This window comes from Phodopus roborovskii, unplaced genomic scaffold (assembly GCF_943737965.1).
Source record: "Phodopus roborovskii unplaced genomic scaffold, PHOROB, whole genome shotgun sequence".
NCBI classification, from domain to species: domain Eukaryota; kingdom Metazoa; phylum Chordata; class Mammalia; order Rodentia; family Cricetidae; genus Phodopus; species Phodopus roborovskii.
In genome coordinates this window covers 2,422,939-2,439,071 of record NW_026125665.1, presented here as the reverse complement: position 1 = coordinate 2,439,071, position 16,133 = coordinate 2,422,939, and the positions used below count along the sequence as shown (strand labels likewise).

General features: G+C 40.7%; 1 protein-coding gene across 1 annotated transcript; it reads left to right on the top strand.

The window, feature by feature from the left end:
* The first annotated feature begins 6,791 nt into the window (after nt 1-6,791).
* On the top strand, nt 6,792-15,732 carry LOC127217269 (zinc finger protein 14). The gene is made up of 4 exons (XM_051178207.1): nt 6,792-6,993; nt 11,908-12,034; nt 12,248-12,308; nt 13,237-15,732. Exons 1-4 carry the CDS (start codon nt 6,991-6,993, stop codon nt 15,233-15,235), a joined length of 2,190 nt encoding a protein of 729 aa, XP_051034164.1. The 5' UTR covers nt 6,792-6,990; the 3' UTR covers nt 15,236-15,732.
* Nucleotides 15,733-16,133: the final 401 nt, after the last annotated feature.

The window sequence follows — 16,133 nt, the reverse complement described above, 5'->3', positions numbered from 1 at the left end:
TATATCACTTCAGAAACTCATCATGCTGACTTTTGGCTAATGAAACAGCTATGAAAGGGTGTAAACTATGCTTGTGGGTTCATCACTCTGGAAACCACCTGAAGAGATCAAAAGGAAGATCTAATTAATGGGAGTTATTGTGAGGCCATCAAGTATTGTGAGGCCACCAAGAATGTCTTCGGACATGTTAGTCCTTGTAATGAAAGACTTAAACTAGCAAAGAAATGTAATGAACCCCAAATTATTGGAATGCCAGGCAGAATTTGCTAACCACCAACCCTAAGATAGCAGGATACCAAGATTTCACACTACCCCTCCTTTCCGTGAGTCAGCAGGTGGTAAATAGTGTCCTTAAGAACAAAGAGATAACTGTACCTCAGGTTTGCCCACACAAAATTAATTAGCACACCCCGAGGCCCTAAGGTCTGCTGACCCTAACAGCAAGACCATCTGGCCTCAAAGGGTCACATATTCAATGGACAGAGGGTCACTCCCTCCCTAAGCTTGTGGGTTTTGCCTTTTAAAACGCCTGTGACTGGAGAATGACGCTTCTCTCTAGCCTGCGTGCTGAGGGAGCCCGTTAGCGCAAAGGTTTCCTGTTCATTAAAGCCTCTTGCATGTTGCATCAACTGGACTAACCATTGAGTTCTTGGGGGTACCGACCAAAACTGAGAGACTCCTCATTTTGAGGGTCTTACATTTTTCGAGGTCCCACTGAGATCTGGTCAACCCCCAGACTCAATTCCATTGCCAGTTGGAGGTAAGATAGAGCTCGCAACCTATATGTTTTATGTATGTCTGATGTGTCTGATTTGAATCTGTGCCTGTACAGGACTTGTATTTGGTAGAGGACCACAGGGGGAGACAGACGTGTCCTGAGACCCTTGGTCCCACCCTGGATGAAAGTCCCGGGTTGTTTGGAGGAGAGGAGGAGATGAGGTCTCACTTCTCCGGGAGATGGCCAGCCCCTAGACTGAGCTTCCCTCCTGCTTTGTAACTTTGGTTTGGGTGCCATTTGTCTATCACGTAGATTTGTTTGTTCTGTTTGTCACATCCTTCTGTTCCTACTGTTTGTGTCTGTTTCTACTCTCTCCATGGGTCAACAACGCTAAGTTTGACTTTAGATCACTGGTAGGATGTCTTAGACAGGGCCCATCCCGGTCTGGTTCTCATCCCGACCCACCTCTGGAGAGCACTTGTGTGGGTCCATCTTCAGGGCCAAGTCAGTCCGGGTGGAGCCATGCAGGTTATGGCCCTGCCCCTGCCCATGTTTGGCTCCCCAGCGCCAGCCTCCAGTACTGGCCCTTCTCCCCAGATCTTTATAATCCCCAATGCCTTATGGGATTGGTGGAGTCCCTTATGTTCTCTCACCAGGCTATTTGAGATGATTATCAACAGCTTCTGCTTGAGGCTAGAAAAAATGTCTCTGGGGCCAATGGGCGGCCCACGCAGCTAAAAAATGAGATTGACTTGGGATTCCTTTTGACTTGCCCCATTTGGGACTTCAACACTGCTGAAGGTAGGGAGAGCTTAAAGATCTATCACTAGGTTCTGGTGGCAGGTCTCCGAGGTGCCGCAGACAGCCCACCAATTTGGCTAAGGTAAAGAGAGCACTCCTTTTGACCCTACCTCAGAAGCCCAGAGAGCTTCAGTGGCTCTGGCCTTCATGGGGAAATAGGGCCCCACATATTATAAAGAAACTCCAGAGACTGGAAGGGTTACAGGAAGCTGAGTTATGTGATTTAGTAAAAGAAGCAGAGAAAGTGTATTACAAAAGGGAGACCAAGAAAGAGAAGACACAGAGAAAGTGGACTGAAGGGACAGAGAAGAGAGGAAAAAAAAAAAAGGCGTGACAGATGAGAGGAAAAACATTTTTAAAAATCTTGGCCACAGTGGTTGAAGGAAAAGACAGTAGAGAGAAAAGTTAGAATATTTAAAACAGGGAACCTGGGCAACAGGTTTTTTGCCTTTAAAAACAGCTGTGCCTGGAGAATGATGCTTCTCTCTAGCCTGCGTGCTGAGGGAGCCCATTTGCGCAAAGGTTTCCTGTTCATTAAAGCCTCTTGTGTGTTGCATCAACTGGACTGGCCATTGAGTTCTTGGGGGTACCGACTGAAACTGGGAGACTCCTCATTCAGAGGGTCTTACACCAGAGAGTTGAATTCCGTAACTGTTATAGTCAGAAGCAGCCACTGTGCAGGAGCAGTAGCTGAGATCTTACATCTTGATCCACAAGCCCAAGTCAGAGAAACCTAACTTGTTGGCAGCCAGCCTTGAGTCACATCCTCTCACAGAGTTGTTTATGCCATACCTCTAGTTGAGCCTTATCTTGGCAAAATGGGAAACTGCTCAACGGCAGTCTGTTTACTTCAGGAACTGAGATAAGCAGATAACAATGGTCTGAGATAACTGCCCAGAGTCAGCACAGTTACCCCTCCCTACTTCCTCCCTGCTTTGCTTTAAAAACCCCTCTTTGTGCCTAATAAAGTTAGACCTTGACAACCCATTGCTTGGTCTCGTTCCTTCTTTCTCGCCCATTTATTTTCAGGTTCTTGCCCACCTCTACCCACGAATAACTTGGTCCTGCAAGTCGGGGCACTAACTGGGAATGGAATGGGCTTTTAAGACCTCAAACCCTACTCCTGGTGACACATTTCCTTCTCTAAAAAGGCCACACACTTCCTAATCTTTCCCAAGCAGTTCATCGACTGTTAACCATGCATTCAAAATCACAAACCTATGGGACCCATTCTCACTTAAACCATTCCATTCATTATATGTTTCCCATGGTAAGAAGGCAAAGTACCTTAATTTTGCTGTATTCTCAAGAAATTATTGGCCATTGAGTCCATTAACCTAAATCATGGTATTTACACATACAGCTTAAATTGATATTGAAAGACCCCCCCCACTATGCTTATTGCCTGTTTGAGCTGCTCTCATTAATTGCCAAGGTCAAGTTACGTGAAAAGTACAGGAGGGAACCAGGTGCTGCTCTCATCCGACGCCAACCAGATATCTGTGGTCTGCAGCTTGGACTAAAGCAAGGTCAGCAGTACAGTATCCAGGATGCTGAGATAATCATAACTGAATTCTTTGTATTCTTTGTGCCCAACCCGAATAACCCACTGTCCTTGGTTAACTACAACTGCTACATTTAGATGAAACAATGAAATCCCTGTAACCATGTTTCTGCTTCTGTAAGTCTGCTTCTTGCCACACCAACCTTATATAAACCGCATATGCTTTAACCAGGCACGCTCGCTCAGTCCCCTGAAAGACTGAAGCATCCACAGGTGGTCTGGTCTCTTGGGGGCAAGGGCCTTCCCCCCTGACAGGCTCCAAACTCTTGGGGTCTCTTGGGGGTCTTTCAATATATGCTGTATTCCACTTAACATGTAAAAACATAAGCCCCAAACTGAGAATATTAAGATGAAGGGCTTTTTAGTACTTATAATGTGATGATCTCTCCAAATTCAGTAATAGAGTTATTGCCTGTATAATTCCTAAAGTCCCTCAGGAAGGGTATTTTTGTCACTTTATACCATGTGAGGACACAGACATATGTACCATCCCTAAAGCAGGTTGGCAGAATTCAGAAGGTTAAGAATTGGCTAAATCTATTTTTTTTTACATAGTTTACATAGTTTACATAGTTTACAGAACTATGAGTAGTATTTAGGCTTTTATTATTTAGTCAATGTTACTTTATTACAGCATCCTTTATATTCCAAGAGACAACATATTTTTGCCTTCTTTCAGGATACTAAAAAGTTCATCAATATGTGAGGATAAGTACAGTGTTTCCTCCAAGGCAAGATGATGGGCTTTATAAATTGCTGTCAACCAATCCAATTTAACAGTGATCTATAGCAACAAAGTGGGATGTTTTTTGCTTTCTCAAACAGAAATCCAAAATCATTTTGGTGATAATTTTCCTTTCTGTACCAGATATGGATCAGTGCATGCAGTGTAAAAAATAATCAGTCTGCCAACATGAAGCAAAATCACTGTCTTCCGAAAAGAGTGGTATTTCTGGCTTATGGGGATGACTCTAACTTGCAAGGCCCTGTTCTTCTCTGTACTCACAGCTATAGTTCTGCAGATGTGTATGGGGCACTAAGACACTCCTACTACAAAAGCCAATAGCAGGACTTTCAGCTACATTCCATTCATTTCCTTCATACTTTGCTTTCTGATCTACATTGAACATCACAGCATGGTCACTTGCATCCTTCAGGATACAGCTTTTGGAGTTCTGTTCACTGTGGTTCTTTCCACTGTGTTGGCCAAAACTATTCTGTAGGTCTGGCTTCCCATCTCAGTCACCCAGGAAAGAAGATGAGGGATATGCCAAGAGCCCCTACATTCATCATTTCCTTCAGTGTGCTGATCCAACTTAACATCTGTGGAATGATTAGGAATATCTCCTCCTTTTGTTGACACAGGTGTACATTCTCAACATGGCCACATCTTCATTCTGTGCAACAAGGACTTTGTCACTTCCTTCTATAGTGTTCTCAGATACCTGGGCTCTCTGGCCCTAGGAAGCTTCACTATGGCTTTCTTTGCCAGGAAACTGTCTGACTCCTTCAATGAATTCAAGTTCCTGACGTGCTGCATGTCGGTGTTCTGCAATGTCTGGGTGACTTTCTTCCCTGTCTACCACAGCACTAAGAGGAACATTACAGTGCTGTGGAGGTATTCTTTATAATCCATCTAGTATGGGGCTGCTAGTGTGCATATTTTCCCCAAAATGTCACATTATTTTGCTAACATCAGGTAAAAATTCTCTTTATAAGTTCAAAGATAAAACATAGCCATGAATCCTGATGGTTATTTTAAAAGTCAATTCATATGTGAACTTACCACTGAACTTGAAAACATCACTGCATTATTATTTTAAAAAGGGTTGTAATACACTATTTCTTTCCATGTAGAAATCACTCTCAGGTGTTCTATAATTTGTGTGGCTATATGAAGACTATTATCAGTCCAACTGTCCATGTTCGCTCCTATTTGTCTGTCCTCCATCTGTTTATTTAACATAAACCTGCTATAAAACACTGAGTAGACCAAATGGAGTGAAAGTTATTATTTTATCCCTCTAATATGCAGTAGTGTAGAAAATAAATAGAACATCTGTCTTTAAGAACTTTGTGGAAAAGTTAGAATTCATTTCTGTTGAGTGTGGAATGTTTGAGATGCAGTCTGTAAGAAAGGATGTTCCCTTCCATTATCTCCAAATTACTTTTAGAGTTAAGGTTATAACAATGTACCCCTTGGAGGAGCATTAGAATAGACTCATAAAAGATTAATATGTGCTCATTAAATAATAGAAAGGGTAGGATAAATGGGTAGGACGGAAACTATTTCACAGTAGTGGGTGACTCAGCAGGGCCCTCAAGTTGGCTATGAGGAAGTGGTTAGAAAACTGACAGCTGGGGGAACATTATCGTTAAAACAATCTCATTTAATACATTTGTATTTTAGTATACTAGAGACCAAAACCTTGTGAAGACAAATGACCCAGCTCTACCACTCCTTGGCTTATGCCCAAAGGACTCTACATCCTCTTCCACAGACATTTGCCCAGCCATGTTCATTGCTGCTCTATTCATATTAGGGAGGAAATAGAAACAACCAAATGTCTTTCAGCTGATGAGTGGATAACAAAATGTGGTGCAAAACACAACAGGAATTCTATTCAGCTGCTAAGAAAATGAAACCGTGATGAATGTAGGAGAGAACCCTGGATGGAAAAGGCCACATTTTGTATTTTATGCTTATGGGTGTTTTACCTGCATGTACATCTGTACACCACATATCTGCCTGGGGACACGACACGGAGGCCTAAAGAGGGTTGACACATTCTGTGGGTGCTGGGAAATGAATCTGAGTCCTCTGGAAAATCAGCCCGTTTCCGTAATCTAATTCATCTCTCCAGTGTTTAATCTATATTAAAAATTTCATTTTAAACCTCAAACTTGCTCCATTTTAACTGAGCCTAAATTTATTTTCTATAGCGAAGTGTGTGTGTGTGTGTGTGTGTGTGTGTGTGTGTGTGTGTGTGTGTTCTGGCTTTACCTGAAGCCAGAGATCTGGAGATCTCTGAAAAAAAAATCTCCTGCTTCCCTCGGAAAAACCATTTGTTCTCTGAGTGTCTCTGTGGACATGGGATTTCCTGTGCCCATCCACGACTTCAAATCATCTCCAGGAATCAACAACCAGAAAGGTCCAATGAGTACAGACCGGCGCCGATTTTCTCTCGGGAAAGCTAGGAGCAAATTCTGCTGGAAATGAATTTTCTCTACCAAGTTGGGCCGGTCTTCAACGATAAAAGAAACCGAGTTGGTAAGGGACTTGGCTGGAATGCGTCGATTCGACCGTCCTGTCAGACAGAGAATCGCTTTTTTTGTCACTCAAAGCATGAGCACTGATCAAAAGGCAAAAGGCGATGTGAGCTGTGCAATCAGGATAGCCAGGGGCAGGGCGGAAGTTCCTCACCCGCCATCCTTTTTCCTTGCTCCAGGATAGTCGCAGGATTGCATTGCTGTGGCCCCTGAGGTAGCAGGGGTCACAGCCTCTTTGCTGTGGGCCCGCCAACCTTGGGAGCAATGGTGAAGACCGCGGGGTGGACGGCGAGCTGTGGGAACGGGCGCACCGGTGGGTGGGGCGGAAGTCTCTCACCCGCCATCTTTCTTCCTGGTGCTGCCATAATCGCCGCTCTGCACTCACAGAAGAGGGAATCGGGATGGTTCGCCCTCCGCAGCCAAGTGACGCCTAGTGGCAGGGACAGTTTTGAGGCGCGGGAGCAGACTTGGGGTCCGATGCGTGCGTTCGCCGTCGCGGTCAGGCGCGCCAGCGAGAGGAGCGGAAGTCCCTGGGACTTCACGTCAGCCCTGGGAGCCCGGGGGACTGGGCCTCAATGGCTGTGTGACGGGCGAGCCCACGCGCCGCTGCGAGCCCGCTGGAGGCCCCGGCGCAGACATGGTGAGCGCCGAGTGAGGGGGCGGGAGCCGGACGGCGCGGGCAGCCCTCAGTCCCTCTCCTCCCGGGGTGTCGCACCCCGGCGGCCCCTGCGCCGTGCACTGCACTCCCGACTGCGCAGGAGCGGGCAGCAGAGGGGCCTGGCTCTGGGGGTGCCAGGGTGCTGAGAGTCTCCGAAGGTCTGTAGGAGCAATCCTAAAATCCATGAGTTTGTCCCCGATCCAAAGTAGGATGAAAGGCGAGGTGGGGCATGACCTGTTTCAAGCGAGTACTGGCAGTAGCGGGGAAGTCTCAATTATAATATGTGCGAGCATCTTCGGGGATTGGGAAGAAAAGGAGTTTTGTTTTTAGGGACGGACGACAATTTTTGACAAGCTGGAACTGTAGCAACTTCAGCTCTAAATAGTTTCCTCTGAAGTCACACTGTCTTTAGAATGATGTGTCCTGTTCTGTCTCAGGATGAGGGTGAATGAAAATGAAAAGTGACAAGATTGGAAGAAACGAGAGAAACTAAAGGAAACATTACATACGTATTTTGTTATTACTGCTAAGGTGGTTGTTTTGAGGGTCTCTGGCTAGTTTGTATCAACTGAATATAGGTTTTAAAATGGATAGATATTTTAAATGTCATCATCTAAGAACAGGGAGGAAAGGTTCCTAGAGAGATGTTGTGAGATGGACAGCTTGTAGCTGGTGCTGTTTACCAAAAGGGAAATGGAAGGAAGGAAAATAATGTGTGGAGATCCCCAAATGAAATTTCTTGGCCACTTAAGAGTTCCTCTGCCCAGTTTCTACAGTGATATATCATGAGCTGTGGTGAGGGAGTCTCAAAGCTCAGAGACAGGTTTAACCTGAGTTTGGGTTCCTTTGTGAACTGTAAGTGAAACGGGCTTCCTGGTTTTTTTTTTTTTTTTTTTTTGTTTTGTTTTGTTTTTTAACCAGGAAGTTTATAGCCCTTGAAGCTATAAATTCCCTATTCAAGAAGGTTGTGTTATGTTTTATTTTGTTGTTTATTTTTTTATGTGTCGCACAGGTTTTGTGTTTTCATTTTGATTTAGTTCTGGGAATTTTGATTTCTTTCTTGATTTCCTCTTTAGCCCATTCATCCTTCAATAATGAGTTGTTTAATCTCTTTGAGTTGTGTACTAACTAAATATTTGTTTACTGTTGATTTTAATTTTATTGCATTGTGGTCAGGTAGGATACATGGAGTTATTTCAGTCTTTCAGGATTTGTTAAGATTTGTTTTGTGCCCCAGGATTAGTCTATTTTTGAGAAGCTTCCATGGGCTGCTGAGTAGATTATATATATTCTTTGACATTTGGGCAGGATATTCTATAGATATCTGTTACATTGATTTGATTTATAACTCTAACACTTAATTCTGATGTTTTTCTATTTCTTGTCCAGATGCCCTGTCTATTGGAGACAGTGGGGAATTAAAATCACCTAATAGTATTGGATTAGTGTTAATCTGTCTTTAATTCCAGTAGTATTTTGTTGCTGTTGTTGTTTGTTTTGTTTTTTTGAAGCAGGTTTTCTCTTTATTGCTTTGGAGCCTGTCCTGGCACTCTGTAGACCAGGCTGGCCTCAAATTCACAGCCTCTGCCTCCCAAGTGCTGTGATTAAAGGTGTACACCACCAACGCCCGGCATCAGTAGTATGCTTTTTAATGTGTTTATTATATATGTATGAATATCTTGGCCTGTGTGTGTGTGTGTGTGTGTGTGTGTGTGTGTGTGTGTGTGTGTGTGTGTGTATGCGTGCACGCGCATGTGCATGTGTGAGCACACAAGCCCCAAATGCTTGTCTGGTCAGAAAAGAGCATTCCCTGAAATTGTAGGTACCCTGGAATTGGAGTTATAGATGTTTGTGAGCCACCATGTGGGTTCTGGGAACCAGCCGTTGCTATGCTTTTTATAAAATTAAGTGCATCAGAGCCTTTGCATATGTTCAGGATTGTAAAGTCATTTTGGTTAATTGTTCCCTGTCAATCACATATTTGTGTATTTGTGCTCTTCACAAGCCTGCATCTTTCTTCACCAGACTGTATTCTCTTTCACCTAACCCCTACAAAGAGGATCATCTCCTTTCACAAGTAAAAGTGCTTTGGGTTAGGGAATTCTGCTTTGTTTTTTCTCCCTAATCCGTTAAATATACCAAGTTTGCTTTTTCTGGGCTATCGCCCACAGCCACTCAGTTTCATCTGTTACCTTGTTTTCATCCTGTACAGAATCAAACTAGGGCTGACTATCCCTGTCCTCCTATCTTAAAGCTTAACCCAATATTCACAGCTTTAAATGTTTCCATCCATTTCTTACAGTCTTAAATTTAAAATTTTACTGTGATCTCAAAATACTGAAATTGTTTTTTCCTGTTTCAGTGAATAGCTTGGTATACACTGGTAGAAAGCGGAAATACAATACATGTTTCCCAGTCATGTTTTCCTTTTATATGCCAGGCTAGCTGGCTCACCAACCAGCTTCCTAAAATTCTCCTGTCTCTACATACCATCAAGCCACAGGAGTTCTAGACCTTTGACACTAAACTCTAAGATTTGACTTACACTTACACTTCTGGGTGCTGGGTTTTTTTTTTTTTTTTTTTTTTTTTTTTGTTGTTTTGTTTTGTTTTGGTTTTTTTTTTTTTTTTTTTTTTTTTGCTTTGATTTTATTGTAACTATGCCTTAATTCTTTCTGTTTCAGTAAGAAAATATTTAACTTATTTTTTTTATTTTACAGGATTGCACAGTTGAAATTATAAATATGCCTTACCATGTCTGGCTTTACTTGAGTTCTGGGAGTTCACTCTCAGGATTACACAACAAGTGCTTTATATATTTAGCCATCGCCTAGACCCTTCCACTATCCTTTTTTAAATTCTTTCATACAATATATCCCTATTACAATTCCCCCTCCCTCTACTCTTCCCAGTTCCCTTCCCATCTCCCCTACCCCCAGATCCATTCCTTCTTCATTCCCCTTCAGAAAAGAGCAGGCCTCCCAAGGATATCAGCTAAACATGACATAACAAGATACAATAATACTAGGCACAAACCCTCATACCAAGACTGGGTGAGGCAACCCAGTAAGAGAAAGGAGTCCCAAGAGCACACACCTGCTCCCACTGTTATGGGTCCCACAAAAACACCAAGCTAACAACCATGACATATATGCAGAGAACCTTGCACAGACCCATGCATGCCCTGTGATTGCCACTTAAGTCTCTGTGAGTCCCTTGAGATCTGATTAGTTGATACTGTGGGTCACATTCTCCTGGTGTCATTGACCCCTCTGATTCCTACAGTCTTTCCTCCCCCTCTTCCATAGGGTTACCCAATTTTTGCCTAATGTTGACTGTAGGTCTCTGCATCTATTCCCATCAGCTGCCAGAGAAAACCTGATAACAAATGGGCTAGGCACCAATAAGCTATTAATCAGTCTGTTAATGTTATCTTGAATAATGAGGTATTAATTAGCTTTGCATTCCTATCCAATATACCTAAGAAAAGCAACTGAAGGTTTTTTTGATAATTTGGAATCACCTAGGAGACACACCTTTGGGTCTGTGAGAATGTTTGTAAAAAGGTAACTGAGGACGGAATACTCACTCTGAATCTGTGTGCCTATCTTATTTTCTTTTTGTGTTGTTATGAAAAAGTGCCCAAGTGAATTCAATTTTAAAAAGGAAGGATTTAACTCACACTTCAAGATGTAATTCATCCTGATGGAGAAGTCAAAGAAGCAGGAGCTTGAAGTGGCTGGTCATATTACATCTGAAGTCAGAAGAAGAAATTTATGAATGTATGCTACTGTTCAGCTCACTTTCTTCATTTTATACAGTTCAGAATCTCATGACCAAGGGATAGTGTCACCTACAATTAAAATGGATTATCTTACATCAATTAGTATAATCATGATAAATCCCTACAGGTGTACCTAGATGCCCATCTCCCAGGTTATTCATCACTAACAATTACACATAACCATGGGTTGAGATGCCAGACTAAATAAAAGAGGAAAAAGGAAAAATACAAGTAGAAACCAGCATTCCCTGTTATGTTTCCTGATTATCACTGATGTGGAATCTCTGGTGCATGATCCTATCCCCATGAATTCTGCCATGTCTGTTCCCCCCCCCCAACAACAGACTCTACCCTCTTAAGAAATGATTCAAAATAAACCTTTCATGAATTGTTATTTAGTCATAGTGATGAGAAAAGTAACTTAAACTTTTTGAAAGGTTTATTTTATGGCGAGGTTCATATAATTCAATCTTGTCACTTAGGTCCATCGCTTTGGGTCTACAATGAGGTGGAACATTAATTATGGTCATAGGAACTAGTATTGGATGAGGACACTGACTCTCATAATCTATTCCTAAAATATGTGATTTTTAAGGCAGCTGGTTCTGTTTGGTTTGGGGTTTTTTTTTGTGTGTGTGTGTGTGTGTTTGTTTGTTGTTTTTTGTTTTGTTTTTCCAGACAGTGTTTCTCTGTATTGTTTGGAACCTGTCCTGGAACTAGCTCTGTAGTCCAGGCTGGCCTCAAACTCACAGAGGTCAGCCTGCCTCTGCCTCCTGGGTGTTGGGATTAAAGGTGTGGGCCACCAACACCTGGCTAGCAGCTGGTTCTTAACACATGTCTTCACTAGTAGTAATATTGTGGGGGAAATGATAAAGGTCTGTACACCAGTAGAAATTTTAAGTTTCAGCAGCATACTTGGTATTTTATTATTGCTGTGCTGTGCTTTACCAAGAGTTCAAAGCTAATGTGGGAATTCTTGTGTTAGAGAGCACAGATATGGATATAAAATAAAAGTATGATGATCAGGATATGTATTGAACATTTAGAGCACACTCAGACTTTCAGTGATGTGTGTCTTATCTTTTCTTCTGGAAACTTCTCGGTCATTTTAGGATTCTGTGACCTTTGAAGATGTGGCTGTAAGCTTCACTGTGGATGAGTGGGCTTTACTAGATCCTTCCCAAAAGAAACTGCACAGAGATGTTATGGAGGAAACCTTCAGAAACCTGACTGCTATAGGTATGAATGAGATCATACTTTTACTTTGTCAATCAGATTATAATAAGTCTGTCTTGTTCAAAAATGTTGTTCCATGATTTGGAATATGGAAAGAGTAAATTTGTTGACTATATCAGGCATGATCATGTTACACCATGAATCTACATAGAATCTGGTATTTCTGTAATAACTACGTACGTAAGTAAATCAGATATCTCTGGATCTACATTCTAGGAAGAACACCAGAAGAGCAGCACATAGACAATGACCACAGATATTCTAGAAGAAATCAAAGGTAACTTTGCCAACCCATGATAATGTGTCTCATAATCTGGAAATTGTCACTTGTTTTTAAAATCAAAACAACTATCCAAATAGACCCAGCTTCAAGGTGATGTAATCTAAAGTATTTATCTCCAAATGTGCATATAGGATTAGAAATATTTATACATTTGCCATGATGATGTAAGTAATACTTTCTAATAGTTTTATATATACAATCTTTTTTCCAAGCAACAAAGTTAATGAAAAATAATGTGTGTTCCTTCCTTCAGGCTTTGAGTATGCAGTATATAGAAAATATAAAGAAATTTTATATTTACTCTAGGAACAATCTTCAAGATATATATATATGAAAAAAATTTAGATAGAGAGTAGTTTTGCTTAAGCATTTTGCATAAGGAATAATCAAGTACATTTACCTGTGATGGAGAAGTAAATATGATCACTCATGCCCTCATTCCCACCTATTTGGAGTCTGAAGGAATGTTGAATTTGAAGGTAGCCCATGCATCATAGCAAGAGATTGACCTCAAAACTAATTAAGACCTAGACTTTCTAAGAAGTGCCATGTGATTGGGCTAGGAAAATGACTCACCAGGTAAAGGTATTCACTACCAAGCTTGATGACCTGAGTTCAATCCCTGAGAACCATATAGTAGAAGAAAATCATCCAAGCTGTCTTCTAACTTCCATATGTACACCATACCATGTGTACATGGTACTATAGTGTACCATGGTACATAGTACATGTATACTATTTACAAATAGTAAATAAATAAAAGTTAACACAAAAAGAAACCCTATATGAATATAGTGTCTTGATATTGCATGTCTCCTCATCCTGTAGAACCTTCAGTCATATTCAGAAATTCTGCTGGTAGGGAATTTATAACTTTATTGGTGAACTTTCCTTTCTTTCTCTCTTTCTTTCTTTTTAATAGAAATGCAGTTGTGGAAAGACTGTTGGAACATAACAAAGGAAATGAATGTGAAGAAATCTTCAGACAGATTCCAAATACCTTTTTGAACAGGAAAATGTCTCATAGAACAATGATTTGTGAAAGCCATGTGTATAAAGACAACGTGCTCATCAGTCATTCGTCTCTTAATGTGTCCGTGCCTCTTCAGACTACAAAAAAACCTCATCAATATGAGCTATGTGGAGAGAGCCTTTATAAGATTGGGGAATGTGAGAAAGCCTTCATTTATCCAGAATGCTTTCTGAAGCATGAAGACACTGATACTAGACAGAGATCCTATGACTTTAACCAGTGTGAGAAAATCTTCAAAAGCAATGGTTACATTCAAATACATGTGAATAATGAAACTAGAGAGGAAATATGTATGGATAAGCAGCATTATAATTCTTTTACTTATCCTGATTTTCTTCAGTATGTTGAAAAGATCCACACTGGAAAGAAACCCTATGTATGTAAACAATGTGGGAAAACCTTTTCTTTTTTGAGTAACATTAGAAGACATGAACGAACTCACAGTGGAGAGAAACCATACAAATGTAATAAGTGTGATAAAACTTTCACTTGTTTGACTAACTTTCAAGAACATGAAAGAACTCACACTGGAGAGAAACCCTATTTGTGTACACAATGTGGGAAATCTTTTTCTTTTCTGAGTAACATTCGAAGACATGAACGTACTCATACTGGGGAGAAACCATACAGGTGTAATCTATGTGGTAAGGCTTTCAGTTATTTGACTAACTTTCAAGACCATGAAAGAACTCACACTGGAGAAAAACCATATGTGTGTACACAATGTGGAAAAGCTTTCACTTACTACTATTCCTTTCAAACACATAAACGATGTCACACTGGAGAGAAACCCTATGTCTGTAAGCAGTGTGGGAAAGCCTTCAGTTATTACAATTCCATTCAAACACATAAACGATGTCACACTGGAGAAAAGCCCTATGTATGTAAGCTGTGTGATAAAGCCTTTACTACTCTCAGTTCTCTTCGTTATCATGAGAGGATTCACAGTGGTGAGAAACCCCATGTATGTTTGCAATGTGGAAAAGGTTTCAATTCTTCCAGTACGCTTCGAATACATGAAAGGATCCACACTGGAGAGAAACCCTATAAATGTAAACAATGTGGTAAAGTCTTTAGTGTTGACAGTTCCCTTCGATACCACGAAAGGATTCACAGTGGGGAGAAACCCTATGTATGTAAGCAGTGTGGAAAAGCCTTCACTCGTCACACCTCCCTTCGATGTCATGAAAGGATTCACTGTGGGGAGAAACCTTATGTTTGTAAGCAATGTGGGAAAGGTTTTATTTCTTCCAGTAATTTTCGAAAACATGAATCAACTCATTCTGGAGAGAAACTCTGTGTATGTAAACTATGTGGTAAAGCCTTTACTGATCATAGTTCACTTCGACGACATGAAAGAATTCACAGTGGAGAAAAACCCTATGTATGTAAGCATTGTGGAAAAGGTTTCTCTTCCTTAAGTGGTTGTCAGAGACATGAACAAATTCACACTGGTGAGAAACCCTATGTCTGTAAGAATTGTGGGAAAGCCTTCACTAATCCCAGTGCCCTTCGAAATCATGAAAGGATTCACAGTGGTGAAAAGCCCTATGTATGTGAGCAGTGTGGGAAGGGTTTCATTTCTTTTAGTAAGTTTAGAATACATGAACGGATTCATACTGGAGAGAAACCATATAAATGTAAACAATGTATGAAAGCCTTTACTGGTCACAGTTCCCTTCGACGTCATGAAAGGATTCACACTGGAGAGAAACCTTTTGTATGTAAACAGTGTGGGAAATCCTTTTATACTTTAAGTGACTGTCAGAGACATGAACAAATTCACACTGGTGAGAAGCCTTACATTTGCAAGCAATGTGGGAAAACCTTTACTCGTTCCAGTTCCCTTAAAATACATGAGAAGATTCACACTAGAAGGAATTCCTAACCTTAAAACATGAAAAAGTATTTTTAACATGGTAATGCATAAAACAGAACCAGTGTCATGTCTGTGGAAATGCCTTTAGTCATCTTGGTTGTATTCACAGACATAATATTATATATCATAGTGAATAATCTTAAATGGGTGTGCACATGTCTTCAGTTGGCTGACCTCTAAGAATGTACTCAGTATCAAAACTTGTATAGCAAAGTTATCTGCTATAAAACAGTTTCCAAGGTTTTGTGAAAAGATAATTTTTTTATGCTTCCTTTGAATGAGTTTGAGAAAGAATATTGCATTAATTGGTCAATAATTCAGAAGATAAGTCTCTGGGATGTATCTAATTTTTTACTCTTGTAAATAAACTTTCAGATGACTTAATCTCTAAGGTTTCTTTAAGCAGTGGGGAATGAATTTAAAAGATAGTGTCTTTTTTACTCAAGTTGTGTATATTTCTTTTCATGGTGGATCCATATGTAAATCAAATGTATTTCTAATGTATTTTAGAGTAATATTAATGAGCTATTGAAAAATGAAGTTTTATTCTTAGAATTTCTCCATTGATATCATGTGGCAGCTTCTTTGATGTTTTTTCTCTTTTATTATATTGTTGGTGCTGGGGTTGATTTTGTTTTTTGAAACAAGGTTTCTCTGTGCAGCCCTGGCTGTCCTGAGACTAGCTCCTTAGACCAGGCTGACATATAACTCAGAGATCTACCTGCCTCTGCCTGCCCAATGCTAGGATTAAAGGCATGTGCCACCATACCTGGATTATCTTTGATGTTTGTACTGATTGTTTTCTTTTTTCTTTTTTCTTGGTTTTTCAAGACAGGGTCTGTTCTTTTTTTTTTTTTTTTTTATTGCTAATTAATGTCAAATACTTCAAACAACCTAAGGGGGAGAA